The sequence below is a fragment of the Eublepharis macularius genome, chromosome 2 (assembly GCF_028583425.1).
Source record: "Eublepharis macularius isolate TG4126 chromosome 2, MPM_Emac_v1.0, whole genome shotgun sequence".
In the NCBI taxonomy this organism is placed as follows: domain Eukaryota; kingdom Metazoa; phylum Chordata; class Lepidosauria; order Squamata; family Eublepharidae; genus Eublepharis; species Eublepharis macularius.
Window position 1 is genome coordinate 50029284 of NC_072791.1, and position 20728 is coordinate 50050011.

General features: G+C 44.4%; 1 protein-coding gene across 4 annotated transcripts in view; it reads right to left on the reverse strand.

Moving 5' to 3' along the window:
• Positions 1-4080: 4080 nt before the first annotated feature.
• Positions 4081-20728, reverse strand: part of PRORP (protein only RNase P catalytic subunit) — a 72742-nt gene continuing 56094 nt past the window's right edge. For all 4 annotated transcript variants that reach the window (XM_054971575.1, XM_054971574.1, XM_054971572.1 and 1 more), the window contains exons 6-8: positions 6489-6637; positions 4676-4871; positions 4081-4231 (exon numbers count right to left, since the gene is read on the reverse strand). In XM_054971575.1, coding sequence (XP_054827550.1) covers positions 4103-4231; positions 4676-4871; positions 6489-6637 — 474 coding nt within the window. In that variant the 3' untranslated portion in view covers positions 4081-4102. The remainder of the gene's footprint in view (positions 4232-4675; positions 4872-6488; positions 6638-20728) is intronic.

Below are 20728 nucleotides of genomic sequence, written 5' to 3' on the forward strand. Positions count from 1 at the left end.
GCCTCTCGCGCACGCGCAGTTGGCGAGTATCTCCATAGGCAGTGAAAGAGTCGCAGCTTCATTTCCTGCTCGCTTCACTCCTTAGTCATTGTATATAATGCGCAGGCGCAGCGAGTGCTGTAGGTATGAAGTGGTTGCTTTCTGAGCATGCGCGCCCGCAAGCGGCTCTCTCTCTCTCTCTCTCTCTCTCTCTCTCGCGCGCGCGCGCGCTCGATAAGCACAAATGTAGTGGCCGCAGTTCTCGCTGCAGCACCTTCATACTAGGAGCAAGTCGCGTGCAAGGCGCTAAAGACATGGGAGCGCTGTCAGAAAAGAGGATGACGGCTGTGCCTCTGCCCTTAGTGGTATGATTGACCAGAATTCCCGCACGTAACAGCCTCTACCTCTCCTCCTCTCTCTGCTACTTGGGAATCCCACAAGATTCCAGTTCGAGAGGGTGGGAGGAAATTACGATTCCTCGTTGCTTTTGCCTATATTTCTTCACCACAATACTTCCACTTACCTTTTAGCTACTCTATTGTGTTGTTTCAGATGAATTTAAACCTTGGTTACTTTGCTGTTTTCAAGGAAGGAAAAAGAAAGTATTTTGACCACCACAACATACGCTTCCTGAATCAGAAGTGCTTAGGAATTAGACCTGGTCCTTGGCAGACACGCAAACCACAGACTGTGGCTTTCTGTGGCCAATTGTCCTTGGCTGTAGTTGCAATTTACTTTTTAATCACAATGCATTTGCTAAATTTTCATCCTTGTTTTCTGCCACTACAATCCCATCCTACGCTTTTACTACGCACAAGCTGTATGCTGTTATAGTTGAACAGCAGCAGCAATATATATACTTTTTTGGTCTAAGCACAAACAGTGGAAAGGTGCTATACACTTTGAAAACTGTGTGAAATGGCCTTAAGACTGCAATCTTGTGCACATTTAGCTGGGAGTAAGCTTTGTTCAATTCATTGGAAAATTTACTTCTGAGTAAACATGCACACAACTGATTGCAGCACATCTCTAATTGGTCCCTGTCATTTGTTACATTGATATCAGATTTCTTGTCTTTACTTTCAGTTCTCTTTCTTTGCCTTTTGACTATAGTGCATGTGTTTGTTACTGCTGTATGGCTGCATCAAGATCCCATGTTCTAGCCCTCAAGTCGGCTACAAAGCCCCTCTTCGAGGTTTGTGCTGTTTTTCTTGCACACTATCACCTTAACAAGTCCGAACTGTCTGCCACCTGCTAACCCTCCTGTATTTCCCATTCTCACAAATCCTGTATCAGATACTGTTGTCCTTTTATTTTTGTTGTTTGTGGTGTTTTAACTGTGAGTACATTTCCAGAAGTCAAATCTATACATCATAGATGCTAAATAATAACAACTGCACTTATATACCACTCTTCTAGTCAGATAATGCAGTGAACAAATTCAGTATTATTATCACAACAATACAATTGGAGAGCTGGGGCTGACAGGAGTGGCTTACCCAAGGCCACCTGCTGAGCTCATGGCGGTAATAGGAGTCAAACCATCAGAGAGCTGCTTTTTTAATCCAACCACTATGCTACAGCAGCTCTCAATAACAACAACATTCATTTTATATACCACTCTTCAGGACAACTTAACACCGATGCAGAGTTGTTTACAAAGTGTGTTATTTTATCCTCGCAACAATCATGCTGTGAGGTGGATGGGGCTGAGAGAGCTCGGAGAAGCTGTGACAGACCCAAGGTCACCCAGCTGGCTTCAAGTGGAGTAGTGGGGAATCAAACCCGGTTCTCCAGATTAGAGTCCTGTTGCTCTTAACCACTACACCAAACTGGCTGTCAATATAATAGTGGTGGTCATCACTTCTATCTACAAGGGTTGTTGCAATAAGCCATTTTCTTTAATCTGTTCAAAAGGCTTGGAATATACTATAAGACTGGATGTAATCAGTGTATGATTATTATTTGCGCTTGTAAGGAAAGGTGTATGCTGAACAGCTGTAACAAACTGAAAAAACAGAAAATACGAGGCATTTGTAAAACATAATCCCCCCATTTCTTAGCACTATGATCTGCCATTATGATGAGTAAGGTTTGTGTGGAAGGAGGGATGTGCCTGCATACTGCAGAGACTGTCTCTATATTTTATTGGACACAGTTGGGGACACTGCTGAGCCTAGGGTGAGGATCAGGTTTAGTCCCATCTCAGCTGCGCTCCATCTTGCAGTCTATTTACTATGGAAGAAAAAGCTATTGAGGATGGCACTAGCCCTTATTTGAATGAGCTTACCTCTTCATCGTCATATTTGCTTGCACAAAGTTATGTTAGAGTGTGTACAAATGTATCACAAGGATCAGTATACTTTTTAATAATGCTGCAGAGTGAACTCAGCTTCTCTTAGTCCTCACTCAAGGAACACCCAACCCACACTCACTCATGTGAATCCAGCACTGATTTTCTTCTTTCCTTTATGGTGGGCTTTTAAAATTACTTTTTCCAAATGCCTTTCATGTTTGTCTGATTGCTTATTAGATGGCTTTAAAAATGAACTGCCACAGCTTTTTAGAAAATCTTTAAATTTATATAGAGTGGTATGATTTTGTGGGGTTTTTTAAAACTACTTTTAATCAATAGAAAACAGACCAAACATTTAACCCCTCCCTTCTTCCTCTTCCATAAGTGTGACTATTACAGTACATTGCCCTAGGTTCATAGGTTTGGAAATAGCTGTTGGGGGAGGGGAGAGCTGGGAAGCTCAGTAACCATTAGACATGGGCACGAACTGAAAAAACAACCACCTGATTCGTGGTTCGTCGCTGTTCCATGAACCATGAACTTCCATGAACTTTTACCAGTTCACGAATTGGTTCGTAGTTCGTGGAATTCAAACGCCTGGCGCTGGCTTCTGAAGCCAGTGTGGGGTGTTTGAAACTGACAGCCTCCTTCGGCTGTTGCCCTGAAGTAGCAGGAGAAGGCTGTCAGCTTCAAAACACCTCACGCAGGCTTCATCTGATTGGGTGAAGCCGGCGCAGGGCATGTGAAACTGACAGCCCCGTTCTCCTGTTCCCTGAATGGCAGGAGAACAGGGCTGTCAGCATCACCTACCCCGCACTGGCTTCACCCCATCAGTTGAACCCAGCATGAGGTGAGTGAAACTGACAGCCCTGTTCTCCTGTCCCCCGAGTGGCAGGAAAACGGGGCTGTCAGCTTCACTCACCCCGCACCGGCTTCAGCCCATTGGCTGAACCCAGCGTGGGGTGAGTAAAACTGACCGCCCTGTTCTCCTGCTGCCAGAGTGGGAGGAGAACGAGAGCTGTCAGTTTGACAGACCAGCACGGGATCTGTCAAACTGACAGTGCCCGTTATCCCACTGCCCAGGGCAGCAGGAGAACAGGAGCTGTCAGCTTCACTCACCCTGCGCTGGCCTCAGCCCATGGGCTGAACCCGGCGCGGGGTCTGTCAAACTGACAGCCCCCATTCTCCTTCTGCCCAGGGCGTTAGGAGAACGGGAGCTGTCAGTTTCACCCCACATTGGCTTCAGCCCATGGGCTGAACCTGATGTGGGCAGTTTCACATACCCCTCAGTGGCGCCAGCCTGTCTGGAATCACGAACTTATGAACCAGGCAAAAAAGTTGTGGGGTTCGTGGAAAACGTGGCCCCACGAACCGTGTTTTCCCGAACCACGAACTAGCCCGGTTTGTGCATTTTTTTGGTTCGTATTGGGAGTTCCTGCCCACCTCTAGTAACCATCAGTGCATCTTGTTGACAGATAAGAGGATGCAACACAAATCTTTTGTGCTAGAAAGAGCCAGTGTTCATATAACAGTTAAAGTTTTGAACCAGAAGCTGAGAGACCTGCATTTGAATCTCCCTTTTGCCCACAAGTTTGCTGGGTGACCTTGAGCCAATCTATCTCTCAGCTTAAACTACCTCCTAGGGTAATTGTACGGACAAAATGAGAAAGGGAGAACCATGTACGTCGCCCAGAGCTCCTTGGAGGAAAGGTAGAATAAAAATGTATTAGAGAGATGGAATGTGAATTCTATAATGGATACCCAGAGTCTCACTTATTTAAAATAATAGAGCTACACATACAATGTCAGTTTAGAAAAATTGATCCTTTATTTCTGTTGAAGACAAAGCCATTTTGTTGGCACTTCGTAAGAAGATCTTTCCAAGAGACTGTCATCATAGGGAATATGCCATGTACTACCTGTAGTCTGCACAACTGTATCGTAATTCTGTACATGCTGGTGAGTAAAAAGAGAGAAATTATAGTTTTTAATACATGTAACAATACAAATGATGCATATTTCCTAGAATACATTTTTCTTCTTTTCAAGTATTAAAGGACTATTTGTTTTATTTAGTAAAATTTTACATTGCTTGTCTGGACCTACTTGACAATAAAATAATTCATTTGATAAATGAATTAGTTACTAAGAGCTTAAACACCAAACTGATTACTTTGAGAGGGATGTCTGTAAATAAAACCTTATTTCATGTTATCAACGTTATCCTTCGAGGTTAAAAAAATATCCTGTTCCCCTTTAAGTTTACCCCCCCCCACCCCACAACATCAAGTTCCCCAATTTAGGGAACTCAAAATATAGTATACTATACAGTATATCAGACCAGTTTATCACTGCTAACACTACATAACTGTTAAACTGACTAGTGCAATAAACTCATACCTCAAACTTTATCCTCTTTCCTGGTGCATATTCAGATAGCACCATCTGATGCCCACGCTGCCATTTAAAGAACAGGCGTCGAGTGAGACTGTCAGGAAGACAAGCTTTGTGATCACGTAACAGATCCCTAGTAACAAACCTACAATGACTGCCTGAGTGAAGAGTGGCATAGAGCAGGAAGGGATCATCTTCAGACCTTAAAGCAGAAAAGACAGAGAGAGATCATATACCACAGAGCTGAGTGGAAGGCTATAAAATGAAATTTTGTTTGCCCACATTAACCCATTGTGATCTTGACTGTATATGTTCCGTGCAGGGCAACCCTGTAGAAATGTAAAAATGAAATGTAATTACATGTAATGAAAGTTTGAATGTATTTTGTGACGAGAACTTTTGTGGCTTAATAACTTGAGTGATTGAATATTCCATGTTAAGGACTTCACTTATAAAACCTATCATTTAATTGAAAAGGGAAGGTGTATTATTATCACTCCTTGCTATACTTCCTTGAGCTTGGGCTCCTTTGTTGATGCCCTCGTTAATTACAAAACTATTCTTGATTTTTTTTCCTACTCACCCCAACTAGATGTACATTTTAGGGAACAAAACTTTAAAGAAAGTTTCTCCTTCCAGTACAGTCTGATACAATAACATGTTCATGAGAACATCAGCACCAGGTAAAGGTTACAACTTAACACACAGTGAAATTCCCTCGCCCAGACTCATGGGGTTGGATCCAGACTAAATTGACAATTTCTACAGATCTTCCTTCCCACAGCAAACTCTGTTCAAGTGGCTCCTCAGGGTCCCACCATATCTCCCAGGAGCAGATTTTCATGGAGATCAGTAGGTTGCAGTGCAAAGAGAGAAGCAGGGAAGCTTCTTTTTGCTGATGGAAAATTTAATCTAGATCCAACTCACTGATTTAAATGGTTTTAATAATAATAACAGCAACAACAACATTCGATTTATATACCACCCTTCAGGACAACTTAATGCCCACTCAGAGTGGTTTACAAAGTAAGTCATTATTATCCCCACAATAATCACCCTATGGGGTGGGGTGGAGCTGAGAGAGTTCCTAGAAGCTGTGACTGATCCAAGGTCATCCAGCTGGCTTCAAGCGGCAGAATGGGGAATCAAATCCGGTTCTCCTAATTATGGTCCTGCCACTTTTAACCACTACACCAAACAATGTTAGACAAGCAAGTGCTGAACACATCTGGACTCTTGTAATGCAAGTAAGCATACAAAATATTCTTGATCTATTCTTGACTTTTTGCACTACTTTCTACTCCCCAGGGTAATGTAATGAATCCATCCATTTCATGTAGCTCTGCTATATGGTAGCCTTGTGTTGTACTTGTTTATCTGATGCTCATCTGCTTTGTGTTCCCAACAACATTTCCAGGAAGTATATCAGCCAACCTGTTATGATGAAGGAGCAGATGGAGTGATAAGATGAGCTTATTAAAGCTGCCTCTCTAATCCTAAACATTAAGCAAATTGGTGGCAACAATATCACAAACTTTTAGATGAGCAACACTGTACAGAAATGAAGTTGAGAGTTTTGCAAGCATTCAACCAAAAGATCAAACACTTCATTATTCAGTCTCTCACTTTTCCTCTGTACATCCATACACAACTGAGAGTGAAAAGTACAGTGTAGATAATGCAGTTAATCATTTCATGACTTACAGCTAGCTTCTTTAAGAGTTCAGTTCAATGCTAAGGCTAACTATTTTTTAGAATCAATCATATTTAAACTTCTGGTCTAGAAAGATGGCTACAGTTCATTTTAATTAGTACATACACATTTTCAGTAAAGAAGAAGTCTGCTTTCTTCTTCATAATAGCTATATTTTTTGGGTTCCAATGGTGAGATCTTTTCAGCATGTGTTTACGCCCCAGCACGAGTAATCGCAAATTCTGATGTGCTAAGTGGAGGACAACATCTAGCAGCTGTAAGAAGAGAGAGGAAAAACAAACAAACAAACAGAGAATTAGGGTACTGTAACCAGAAACAAGTTTCTAATGCATGAACTTCTTTCTGTATCGGTTCTCTCTAGCTTAATACTCAAGAAGATCCTGAAAACCCTATGGGCTTATCCAAATCACAGCATTACTGTAGGCCACTGCTAAAGCTGATTGAATTAACAGCAGTTTGGCAAAATCTAGGATGAAAATTTTGAGAATCAGTGTAGGTATTTATTTATTTATTTTATCGTATTTATATTCTGCCCTCCCCGCAAGCAGGCTCAGGGCGGATAACAACATTAAAACATTTAAAACATTTAATTAAACATTAAACACAAAACATTAAAAACATTGTATAAAGATATTAAAAATAGCAGCACTCTTTTCTTGGTGGCGGCAATATCGTTGATTACAGAAAGTGCAGCAGTGCAATTGAACATGGCAGCAGCTTCAGAACAGTGGTGGGCAGCTCTCATAGGGAGGGGAGTAGATGTTGTATCCTCCAGCCAGTGAAGGCCCAGCCTCAGCCATAAGCCTGGCAGAACAACTCTGTCTTACAGGCCCGGCGGAAAGATAGTAGATCCTGCCGGGCCCTGGTCTCGGTAGACAGAGTGTTCTACCAGGTAGGAGCCAGGACTGAGAAAGCTCTGGCTCTAGTCGAGGCCAGGCGGGCCTCCTTGGAGCCAGGGACTGATAGCAATTTCTTTTCTCCTGATCGGAGAGTCCTCTGGGGAATATACAGGGAGAGACGGTCCCTCAGGTACGCTGGCCCCAGTCCGCACAGGGCCTTATAGGTCAATACCAAAACCTTGAACCTGATCCGATACTCCACTGGCAACCAATGCAGCTCGCGCAATACTGGTGTAATATGTGCCCTATTTGGTGCTTTCATAATGATGCGCGCCGCTGCATTTTGCACCAGCTTTAATCTTCGGGTAGGCACACGGGTAGGCCCGTGTAGAGCGAGTTACAGTAATCCAACCTAGAGATGACCGTTGCCAGGATCACTGTAGTTAAGTCACAGGTAGACAGGTAAGGGACAAGTTGTCTGGTCTGCTGCAGGTGGAAAAAAGAAGACCTGACAACCGCTGTGACCAGTGCCTCCATTTTCAGGGAGGCATCTAGGATCACCCCCAGGCTCTTAACCCTTGGAACAGGCACAAGCTGTGCCCCATCGAGAGTCGGGAGCCGGAGTCCTGAATCCAGTCCCCCATGACTCAAGTATAGGACCTCTGTCTTTGTTGGGTTCAGTTTCAGTCAACTCTGTTTCAACCAATCAGTCACGGCTGCAAATGCATGTTCCAGGACATCTGGGGCTGAGCCGGGCTGGCCGTCCATCATCAGATACAGCTGGGTGTCATCTGCATATTGATGGCACCCAAGCCCAAAACTTCGCACCAGCTGGGCAAGGGGGCGTATATAGATGTTAAACAGTAAAGGGGAGAGTATTGCCCCCTGTGGGACCCCACACACCAATGGGTGACGGGGTGACAATTTCTCCCCAAGCGGCACCCTGTCCCCGACTGTGGAGAAAAGAGACAAGCCACTGTAAGGCAGTCCCTCGTATCCCCACATCGGCGAGGCGGTGAGTCAGAAGATCGTAATCAACTGTGTCAAATGCTGCTGACAAATCCAATAATATCAGCAGCGCTGAACCACCTCAGTCCAGATGTCTGTGAAGGTTGTCCGTGAGGGCGACCAGCAGCGTCTCCGTCCCATGTCCTGGCCGGAACCCGGACTGAAAGGGATCTAGGGCCGAGACATCATTCAGAAAACCCTGTACCTGTCCCACCGCTGCCTGTTCAATCACCTTTCCCAGAAACGGGAGGTTCGAGACTGGGCGATAATTGACCATGTCAGTGGGGTCCAGTGATGGTCTTTTCAGGAGCGGTCTCACCACGGCTTCCTTTAGTGGCCCGGGGAAAACCCCAGTGCCCAAGGATGTGTTAACAATGGCCTCCAGCGAGGACCGTAGACCATCGGCATTGGCCTTTACCAGCCACGATGGGCAAGGGTCCAGGGGGCACGTGGTGGGCCTAACAGATTGCAGGGTCCTGTCAATCTCTTCCCCAGATAGTGGACTGAACTGATTAAATATTGACCCTAAAGACGGCCTAGGGTCTCTAAGTTCCTTCACTGTATCAACTGTGGCTGGCAGGTCACGGCGGAGAGACAAAATTTTTTCAGCAAAAAAGCTCCCAAAAGCCTCACAGCTGATGTCTGAATTCTGAATTTGGCAGTCTCCCCCTGAGAGGGAGACTAGTGACCGAACCACATTGAACAATTTTGTTGGGCGTGAGCTAGCTGATGCGATGGAGGCTGTATAAAACTCCTTCTTCACAGCCTTCACCGCCATCTCATAGGCTTTCATAAACGTCCTATAAGATGATCTTGCCTCTTCGTTGCGAGATTGCCGCCACACTCGCTCAAGCCGTCTTAGCTCCTGCTTCTTTTCTCGAAGCTCCTCTGTATACCAGGGAGCCTGTCTTACACGGGGGCAAAGAGGGCGACGGGGAGCAATTTCATCGATGGCTTCGGAGAACTGGCATTGCCAGTCCTCCACCCGCTCATCTAACGAACTGCCGTGGAGCATAGGATCCCGCAGAGCATTCTGGAAATCAATTGGATCCATAAGTCTCTGCGGGCGAGCATAAATCAGCTCACCGCCCTTGCAAGGGGGGGGTGGCATCTCCAGTCGAGCCCTCAAAACCGTGTGGTCTGACCATGGCACTGGTTCTATTGCCTCTAGATCCACATCAAGGCCCATCCCGAAGATCAAGTCTAGCATGTGGCCCGCTCTGTGTGTGTGGGTCGATACAAATTGGGAGAGTCCGCAGCCTGCGCAGAGGAGGCGTCTTCAGCGTGGACGTTGAAATCCCCCAAGACCAACACTCTGGAGAACTCCAAGGCCCACCCCGCTACCACCTCTAGCAGGCACGACAGGGTATCTGCTGGTGCGCTAGGCAGACGGTACACCAGACAGATGGCCAAACTCTCCTCAGCACCCCACACCAGGCCTACACATTCAATGCCAGAGATCTCAGGGGTGGGGAGCGGCTTGAAGGAGAAAGACTCTCGAGCAAGGATTGCCACCCCTCCCCCCGGCCTCCTATTCGGGACTGATGAAGGACCGAATACCCAGGGGGGGGGGGTCAGTTCTCCCAGGGCAACCGTTTCGCCCTCCCTCACCCAGGTCTTGGTCACGCATACCAGGTCCATATTGCTCACCGCAAAAAAGTCTTGCAATGTAGCAGTCTTGTTATTTATGGACCATTGAAGCAGTCTCTCCATACCTGGCATGCTATTGGCTCCTCTACCCTTACATTTCCATCATGAAGCACCATTTGTTAAAGGAGTTGGTGGTTAAGGAGAGACTATATTGAAGCTGCAGAGCTGATGTGGCATTGGCTGCAGATGATGCAGGATAAGAAAGGGAAGGGAGCTGAATCATAGCAAGAATGGGCGCAAAGCCAGGGCCACCTCAGGTGGCCTTTCAGCCTTAGCAGGGCGAGGCTATCCTTGCATGAGCCAAGTGCAATCTAGAAGCACCTGAGACATCAGAGAGAGCTGTGGCGTGATGTTAGAGAGTCAAATTGGAATCCGGGATACCCAAGTTTGAATGCCCACTCTGCCATGGAAACTTGGGGGGGGGGGTGACCTGGGGTCAGTCACATTCTCTCAACCTAATCTACCTCACAGGGCTGCTGTGAGGATAAAATGGATGAGGGGACAGCAATGTTGTAAGTTGTTTTAGATCCCCATTGGGTTTTATCCCCTAATGTCTATTTCTCTAACCTTTCTTTTTGTGTGTGTCTGTAGAATAAAATTTGGTTAAATATATCCTCAAGATTTCTTAAAGTAGCCGCAATTTTTACAGTTAAAAGTTTAAAGAGCTAGAAGCCAGAGGCCTGAATACACTACCAAGGTATGGCATAGGCTGGGGTCGGGGGTGACCCTGGAATATAAAGGGACCCCACAAAGGGTCTATAAGTGAAGTCCAGGATGGGGAGATTGTTAAGGACAAAAACAAATGCCTGGCTAACCTAAACCTTCCAGCTCCCTGTTCAAAGGTCTGGGCTACCCAAGTCTTAACTCTTGAGAGGCAAGTGGGAGTCTTACCTGCTTTGTGAGAAGGGAGAGATGTCACATACACACACACATATCTTCATACATACGAGAAAAAGGAGATTTATTGTGCCATAAAGAAAGATAAAAGCCTGGATCTTACTTAGGTATGCATGTACACGTAACTACATAGACACATACCCTGTTGCCTCAGTATAGAAAGGCAAGTGCTGCAACAGCCAGTGCTGGGTGTCCCAAAGGAAATGAGGGGGACCCCAAGCTAGGGTATGCATCAGCTCTTATTCCCCTTTCCCCCCTTCTTCTTTAGGATTGGCTAGTGTCACCCTGGGAGGATTGTAATCTAGTTCTACAGCAAATTTGGGTCCAGTAGTACCTTAAAGATGAACTAGATTTCCAGGTATGAACTTTGACTCTCAAAAGCTCATACCCTGGAAATCTAGTTGGTCTTTAAGGTGCTACTAGACCCAAATCTTGCTTTTCCACTGTTGACCAACAAGGCTACCCTGATATTATCTACGGCTAGGTCTAGTATTAATCTTGGTACTTGGAAATAAAAGAACCAAGGCCCCTTTGTTCTCCTTTTATCTCTGGGATTCTCACAGACACCTGAGTTTGTAAATTATAAACTGTGTTAATAGTCCTAAACCGTAATTCTGGCTGCCAGCTATGACCCTAGGGTTGCCAGCTCCAAGTTGGAAAATTCCTGGAGATCTAGGGGGTGAAACCTGGAGAAAGGGGTTTGGGGAGGGAAAGGACCTTGGCATGGCATAATTCCACAGAGTCCACCCCTCAAAGTAGCCATTTTCTCCAGGTGAACTGATCTCTGTGGCCTGGAGACCAGTTGTAATTCCGGGGGATCTCCAGCCACTACCTGGAGGCTGGCAACCCTATATAACCCTGAGGTGTTGATAAGAATCCCACATACCCACATTTTAATCTGGCTCACTGGGAAGAGCTGAGGAAGGTGAGAATGTAGATGGCTACAGTATTGCTCTCTGAGGAGGCCTCAAATCAGAAGACAGCCAGAGTTGCCTCTAACAAGACCAAGACAATAATTATGGGAGTTGATAGTGTCCAGTATCTCATACAGGCTATACAGTGGAAGGTGGTGATCATGTGGGGTGGGAACCTTCTGAAATAGGGAAGGAATTCTGCCAGAGGACATATTAAAGGATGGCTGTCCTTCTCCTGAAAGTAAAAGGGGGAATGTTTTGCCATACACAGAACAAGAGTCCTGCTTAGAGCCAAGCCACAAGTGACGCCTGACACAGGTTGGACACTTGTCAGCTTCTCTCAAGTTTTGATGGGAAATGTAGGCATCCTGGTCTTGCAGCTGTAATGGAGAGCCAAGCTGTAAAACCAGGACGCCTACATTTCCCATCAAAACTTGAGGGAAGCTGACAAGTGTCCAACCTGTGTCAGGCGTCACTTGTGGCTTGGCTCTTAGACAACCTAACATGGGTCAGACTAATCCTTCTACTGAAATAATCAAAAGCCGCTGAACACCAATGGAACAGAACCACAGTCACCACAGAGTGGCTGAAAACTATCCTGCCTGCTTAAAAAACCTCCTTCTACCCACTTGTTGCTCATCTAATGAACTATTATATCTAATTTAGATTTGAATAGGACTGTGGTGGTCTAAACTTAGCTACACTATGTTCATGGCAGGGGGATTTCCTGTCTGGTTCTTCTCCCACGCAGAACTGTTTCTCAGGAAAGGAACATACGACAAACCACCTCCTTTTAGTCATAAAGAAAACTGAATATAGTGCAAACTGTAAGAATGCAGGTAAAAGTTCGATGCCTTAAAATCTGCATATACACTGTTTTCTCCATTCACTAATAGAGAAAACTGGAACCTAAGTGGCACAGTTAAAACCTTTCTTAAATTTGCTTCTTTTAAAGCCAAAACAAAACAGTGTGGTATAGTGGTCAGAGTCCCAAACATGGCACCCATCAATATCTTCCAGGTGCCCACCAAATGATTTTAGAAAGTGGGTGGGGCCAGCAGGGCTTCTAATTGGCCACTGGATATCCAGTTGGCTGTGCAGATAAAAAAACTGTTGTCTCAGTGATAGTTGCCACCATGGTTTTATTCTCTCTCCCTCCTCTTTCCCAGTGTATTTTTAAAATTAACCCTCTTCTCCCCTGCACTTGGGCTTCTTCTGTGTGTGTGTGACTCCTCCTCCTGTGGTAGCCATTTTGTGGTTGTGCACAACCACTAACAGAATTCCAGAGGTGCCCACAAGACTCAAAGGGAACCCCAAGTTAGACTATCAGACTAGGACCTGAGAGATCTAGGTTCTAATGCCCATTCTACCAGTAATCTTACTTGTGGCCTTGGGTCAGTCACACACTTTCAGCCTAATCTAAAACAAAAGAGAGGAGGATAATGTAAGCCACTTTGGATGCTCTTTAGGTAGAAAGGTGGGGTACATAAATTAAGTAAATAATAAACATATGCAGTAAAAGTTACTGCATGTGTATGTGTGTACTGTGGAAGCAGATAGCCTCATGGTCAAGAATGGGATAGGCGATTGAAGAGTACAGCATGAGTGAAAGACAACAGCCAGACCTTAATTGGAAGAGACGATTTAAATGACTAGAAATTAGTTGCCTAGAAGTCACATAATTTATTATGTATCGACAAAGGAAAACCACAAGATTTATGTCATCAGTATTAGTAAAGGTGTATTTTATCACCTTTTGTAATCAATGGGAACTCAGCAATTGGTAATGGAATTAAAATGGATCCAAATCATTGTATAAAGCAAGGTACAACATCTAAAAACCTTACTTCCTAATCACAGACATTATTAAATCGCATAATATATGTGTATCATACTTTTTTAAAATAGTAAAGAGTCCTGTGGCACCTTTAAGACTAACCAACTTTGCGTCAGATGCATCTGACGAAGAGAACTGTGGTTCTCGAAAACTTGTACTACAATAAAGTTGGTTAGTCTTAAAGGTGCTACTGGACTCTACTATTTTGTGACTACAGACTAATACTTTTTTAAAAGTTCAGGCATTTACTACAACAACCTTCCTCCTCAAAACATGGGAACATTTCTCAGATGGGAATTCCCTGAATACTTTTGTACAAAAGCACTACAGATTATGACTCAGCTAAAAGGCCACTAACCTTCTGAAGCTGTATCATACAAGGAAGTCACCTTCAAGAGCATTCACCTTTGCTAGCATAAGAGTGATTCAAAAATACATAGCTGTTTTCTGTGAAATAGTCAGCGAGTGACTATGGCTGAGTAGTAGAGCACGTGCTTTGCATGCCAAAGGTTCCATGTCCAACACTTTGCACCTCCAGTTACAGGACCAGGCAGCAGGTGTTATGAAAGGCCTGAGACTCTGGAGAGCCAATGGTAGAAGTGGAGTGACTATTTCACTTACAGAGAAATTTCCCACTGGATTACTGCAAGCAGAACCAAGCCCCAACAACTCTGCCAGGACCTCATAGGCCACCCTTCTGTGATAAAGGCAATCAGTGTCAGCTTGCCAACTGCCACCTGTTTGCACCAAGGAAGCACTGGGTTAATTAATGTCCATGGTACTGCTGAGCTTAGAGCCCCTGCAACATTGGCCTGCAGTGCCACAGAGGGTGCTCAGGTTGCTCCAGGGCCATTTTAACTTTCCATTGCCAGTCAGATAGACAATGCTGAGCTTGAGAGACCAATGATTTGACTTGGTACAAGGCAGCTCCATGTGTTCTAGCAAATGTACGTGCTGGTGGGAGGAGTGCAAAAATCAAATCGGTTCACCTACCACCTTAATGCTTGTGATTGAAACAGGATGTTTCTCTAGCAAAGCAGGCTTGTCTCTAAAGCCAGGTCTGCACAAGTCTATTTTGCCAGTTCAGTTCCCATACTGCAGCGATTTTTTGTGTGACCGTCAGCACCAGATTTGCCGCCATGAGTAATCACTCTTTTTCCGCAGCTTTCCTGGGAGTGCTTATACTACAACTTTTTTAAAAATCGGCTTTGCAGTCTGCTGTTTCCCTGTGCACACTCTTTATTCTGTCTTGGGGTGTTCTACCCTCTTCCTCCCTCTCCCATTCCCTGCCAGCCCACTTCATTGTGATTGGCAACTGTCATCTATCCAGCCATTCCCTCTCTCCTCTTTTTCATCTCCTCTCCTCTCCCACCCCCTTTTTCTTTAAATGTTAAGTCCAGTGCAGGATCGATTAATCGCTGCTTTGAAAACGGGAAGGGGAAGTTCCCTTTTTATTCTTTTTGCAAAGAGCCCCTAGAACTGAAATTGACTGAACTTTGTCAATTTCATCTCCTAGCTAAGCGGCTCCTCAATTTCATCCCATTTCTATCCAGACTCGTGGCAAATAGCAAGTTTTTAAAATGCTGCCTCCTTGTTAAGGCCGGGCAGGTTGTCATCGTCCCCGCCCCCCCCCCCGCCCCCCAGTTCTCAACCTGAGAGCCAGTCAGAACGGAGCTGCTCAAATTTGACCCCCCCCCCAAAATATGGGGCCACGTGGACCAAACATGAGAGTTGAAAATGGCCATATACAAACTGGTTCCATGCCTTTTGGCTTGTCTGCAGGGATAATGAGGAGTTATGTCCCCAGTGCAGAAGGGGCTTCAGTTGCACAGAACTTTTTGCCTGTGGGGTATTCTGTCCCCGCCTTTTGTTTTGTTTGCAAGGTCCTTGAACTAGCTCTGACGATCACAGACCTGGTCCATATTATAATGTAGCTTTATAAAGCTGCAAAGTCAGAAATTTTCAGAAAAACTTGTAAGCAAGGTACAGCGCCAGTATGGATCATAACCTGCAAAAACTGCAACTTTGTATTAAATGCAAAATTCTGTGCTTATTAATCATCTGATCAGGAAATTTTTTGTAAAACACAACAACATGGAAATGTAAAGCATCGGGCTGTTTCAATTTTTGAATCACCATGATGCATGGAACTGTGTTTTCAAGGGGTTATTTGCACTACCTGTAGTGGAAACATTTCCTTTTTGAACAGGTAATTGTCATTTTAAAAGATTTCTGGATTCAAAAGTAAAATATGAGGGCTGAGTTCTATAATACAATATGCTGCCTTTTGTTTTTTAAGAGGATTTAAACTAGAGATGATGTGAGTTGTTAAAGCCAAGAAAGATAATAGAATCTCTCTCTCCCTCAGAAGGCAAACTTTAAAAAGAAGCATAGCATTTTAAAAACAAATACTAAATGTAGCCACATCTTACCACAGTCCTGCAAAAGCAGTGGTTATCATAAACTACATGGGAAGGGGGGCTTTTTTCAATTGCATAAATTTTGCAGATGAATAATTAATAGTCTACTAATAGTTAATAGTTAACAATTCAACATTTCAGGCTGAAGCTCTGCTTAACACGATGCTTTTAAAAATGAACGTATTGTTTGAAAATATTTTCTTGCATAGACACAACTTAGCTTCAATCATGCAATGAAAAATTCTTGTGTTGTGGCAGCAGCTGCAGCCAAAACAACATCTTTTAAAAATCTGCACAGCCAATCAGATCTCCAATATTCAATCAGAAGCCTTGCTGGGCAAAAGCCACACCTGGTTCCCTCCCACTTTCTAAAAACACTTGGTGGGCACCTGGAAAGGTGTTGGTAGGTGTCATGGTGCCCACGGGCACTACATTGGGACCCCTGTTATATTGCTTAACTCATAACGGAGCAGTTTTGCTGGTGACAGAAAGGAGCCACCAGGTCCTGAATCCTAATACGGACATATCAGAGTATGTCCCTAAGCCAGAGCCAACCCCCTCCACAGCTTCACACTTCACCTAGACAGAAGGAACTGCCTTACAATTACAAAATTGCCATCTATGCACGTGCCTTTCAGGGCTATCCATGTGCCTGAGTGCCTGGAGAGGCGATGCCAAGCAGGCAGTCCATCTAATCCAGTGCTGCCTGCTTGGCATCACCTCTCCAGGCACTCAGGCACATGGATAGCCCTGAAAGGCATGTGCATAGATGGCAATTTTGTAGGAACACAGAAAAAGCTTCTTGAGAGATTCTCTACTCTCTCCCTTTTGTGTGTCTTTTTAAAAGGAAAGTATCTAGTCCTTATGGCCGGGAAGATATTCTAGAGTAAGCAATGTCTAGTGAAGTCTCAAAAGCTGCTGTAGCATAGTGGTTAAGTGTTTGGGATGCAAATCAGCACTCTGCTGGTTCAGATCCCACTACTGCCATGAACTCTGCAGGTGGACTTGGATAAACTGCTCCTCTTAACCCCCGTTCCCCAGCTATATTGTGGGGATAATAACAACACTAACTTTGTTCACCACTCTGAGCGAGGTACTATTCTGTCCAGAACAGTGGCATATGAGCACACTGTTATAAAAGTCAGGAGTGGCAGAAATGAAGTAAATAAAAATAAATATACAAGCTACAGAAAACAAAAGGAAGAGAAAAATAAGCATGGGAGTAATAAAAAGATGTGCCAAATTACACATCTGCTGCACCAACATAAATAGGAAAATGCAGTTACACTTGCCTTCAGATGCCTTGGTGTGAGAGGAGAAATGAGCAATTTCATATTATTTAGGCTGCTTTTATTTTACAATCTTGCTAACTAGACTACTTAACTAGGCTAATTGTTTGGGCATGCTTTTGCCTAAAAGCAGAGAATTCTGTCTCTACTTTGTGATGCCAGAGGGTAGCAAGAGCATACTTCTCTCACTGTAGTTCCAGATGCAATACTGCAGAATTCTTTCCAACAACTTTATTACTCAAAACAATACAACAATCTCAGCAAGATCAAGAGGGCTTGCATGCACCCTGAGAGGTGTTTTCTTTGAGCAGCAGACCCCATAATCTATAGCACAAATGATTTCTGAAACTCTCCCAAGTCTCAAAAGTGCATGTCACATGGGAGCCATTCAGGAAATAGGTCCAAAGCCCAGCAGGGAACACAGTAACTGCATGGTTCTTCCAATTCTGGACTATAGATGGGGCAGGTCTAGAGACAGCAGAATAAAAGGAAAAAATTTCCAAAACCAAAAGCCATGTATTAAAACCTTTTATTAGAATCAACCAAAATCACACAAAACAGCATAGTAGTAGAGTCCAGTAGCACCTTTAAGACTAACCAACTTTATTGTAGCATGAGCTTTCGAGAGCCACAGTTCTTTTCGTCAGATGCATCTGATGAAGAGAGCTGTGGCTCTCAAAGACGTATGGTATAATAAAGCTCGTTAGTCTTAAAGGTACTACTGGACTCTTTACGATTTTGCAATTACAGACTAACATAGCTAACTCCTCTGGATCTACAAAACAGCATACAAACTTTCAGGTTCTCCAGAGTTCTTCATCTCGCTGGATGTTAAAAAAAAAAAAAGGGGAGGGGGGAGAGGAAATAAAATGATCCAGGCCCTGATTTTAAGGTCTCTTATCTGCAGCCTATATAGAATGCCAGGCAGATCACAATAAATAAAGCAGTGATAGGAGAGGCTGGTGTCAAGTTGCACTGTTTTCCTCCTGGGGAGAAGAAAGTATAACAGCAGCAGCCACTAACTGAATCAAGGGTCCCTTAAAAGGACTGAGATAGAGGGACAATATGGTAGTCATCTCCTGTTTTGTTAATGTAATTTTAGATGCTACATTCTGTAAAGACCCAATATATGAGCCAAATTGGATAATATTACCTAGTTACAGGGAAACCCCATAAGCACAGTACTTTCCAGGGTCATTTTCTTCCAGTAGAAGAACTCTTTTCTGCTGAGGATCTACAAAACACAGCAACTGCGAGCATTTCTTTCTAGGAAGACACAAATGGCCTTGCCTTCGGGCTGCAGTTCAGAAAAGGCCTGGAGGATAATTATTATTTTACCCAGCACTGTACAGTGCAAATGCTATACAAACTTCCCTAGGAGACATTATAAGCGAAGAACTTCCGTAATCCCAGCAACTTCTTGAGAACTAATTTAAGACCTTTCCTCTGCATTCAGTACATGCAATTGCAATGCTGGCTACAACGGTTAGGGATACTAGCCTCCTAGTGGCATCTATCATCCCTACCTTTTACCCCCCACCTGGCTGGGGGAGGGGGGGGAGAAGAGGCAGGCTGGGAGCCACCAGAGCATGTGGCAAAATAGTGTGTGCATTGTGGAGGCCCCGATGACACACTTCCAGTTAAAAACTGGTCGCGATGGCGTCTCATCAGTTTGGGGCTGATTTTGCCCCTACTGAGACTCCTTCGCTTCCAGTTTTCAACTGGAAATGATGTCATTGGGGCTTCCAGAGCACACATGCAAAGAAGCTGGATTGGGTGCCTGTGTCTGCAACGTGACCACCAGCCCCCCCCCCCCCCCCCGTTGGTTGGGAGATAAGTGGGGCTGACAATTCTAGCAAAGGTGGCATCTGTGATTGCAACAGAAATGGCCAACAAAAAGCAATTTCCAAGACCAAGAGATGTCTACAAGACAAGGAACTTAACACATAATCAGTTGTGTATCTAGAAATACAGCATTTTGATGTACCCTTCCCATTTGAAATTTCTGTAAGGCCAATTTACAGGTCAACAAACGTGTAGTCATGCCAGGGGAGGGTGTGTTGGTGAGAAGTGGTCTTATTTATTTACAATATTTTTATGCCACCTTTTTACCCAAGTTAGGGTCCCCAAGGTACCAAACAATCAGAAATATTAAAACAGCTTACACCCACAATTGAAGATAATTAAATAAAACACACACACGAAGAAGGGACAGTTAGTGTGAGGGAATGCCAAACTAAGCAGAAAGATTTCACCTGCTGGCAGAAGACAATGACAGAAGGGGGCAGATTAATCTTTGGAGAGGGGGGGCATAATTTTGGTGCAATGACCAAGAAGGCCATTTCTCGGGTTACCATCCATCTCAATCTCAAGGGCACCTGAAGCAGGGCCCCCAAAGATGGCCATAGTGGTTGGGTAGGTCCATAAGGGAGTAAGTGGTCTATAAGGTATGCTAGCCCAGAATTTGGCATTTTCCTTATATACGCCCCTTCACCACCATGTCAGCTGAGGGATGGGGGATGAAACCAATAAAACAGCAGAGAGAAAAAGAACTAAAGTCCTGCTTATGCAGCACCACATTCCCAATTACAAGTCTACTATTAATAGAAATTTAAAGAGAAGGGAGAACTGGTCCCAAATATCCATCATGTTATAACTCTGGCCCATATTGCATCAGTAAACTCATGATGACTAGACTGTGCCACTTCAGAATGGGGGCTTATGTGATTATACTCTGCCATATAAAAATGAGTACCAGAGTGGCAGAAGTACACAGAAATGCTGTTCTCTCTGCATCCTGCCAGTATTGCTGCCACATGGTGACCATCCTGTCAACTCTCATTTCTGATGCCAACAAGAGCAGCAGAACACCCACATTGCAGTTGCCCCCCGCACTTTCTTTAACTCACCCCTCTGTGACTACCATTCTCCTCCTGTACCAATGGAGGACTTTTTAAAAAATCAGTGACTGCTGTGTTGCTATAACAGCAATATAGCAATTAATGATTTCTTTTTCTATTAAAATGATAGAAAAATACGTAAAAGGCAAGAGTAACCAAATAATTCCCATGTATGAACATGCTATTAATATGAAACCTGTACAAATACCTATAAGGATGGTTTCCCCCTGAATTTCTTTTAAAGTCCTACCAAAATCAGCCAGTGGTGTGGTGAGGAATGGAAGCACCAGGGAGTTGAGGCAACAAAAATGGCACCAGTATGGGTGGGACCTACAAAAATGCATGCCTTCGGCTCCACGTGTGTGCAAACACTTTGACTGCGATCTTTCACAAAATATTGTATCCAACCAGACTTGGGTAAGATAAGAGCAATGTAGTGGAAAGTAGATGATTTGGGGACATTATCATGTGGCTGCCCCCCTGCCCGCCGTTAACTTATAGTGAAACCCACCAGGGCCATTATTTTTCAGTTTGCAGCTGGGGACTGACAAACTGGCTTCGCTGAGGAGGTGGCACGTGCTTTCCTTCCCC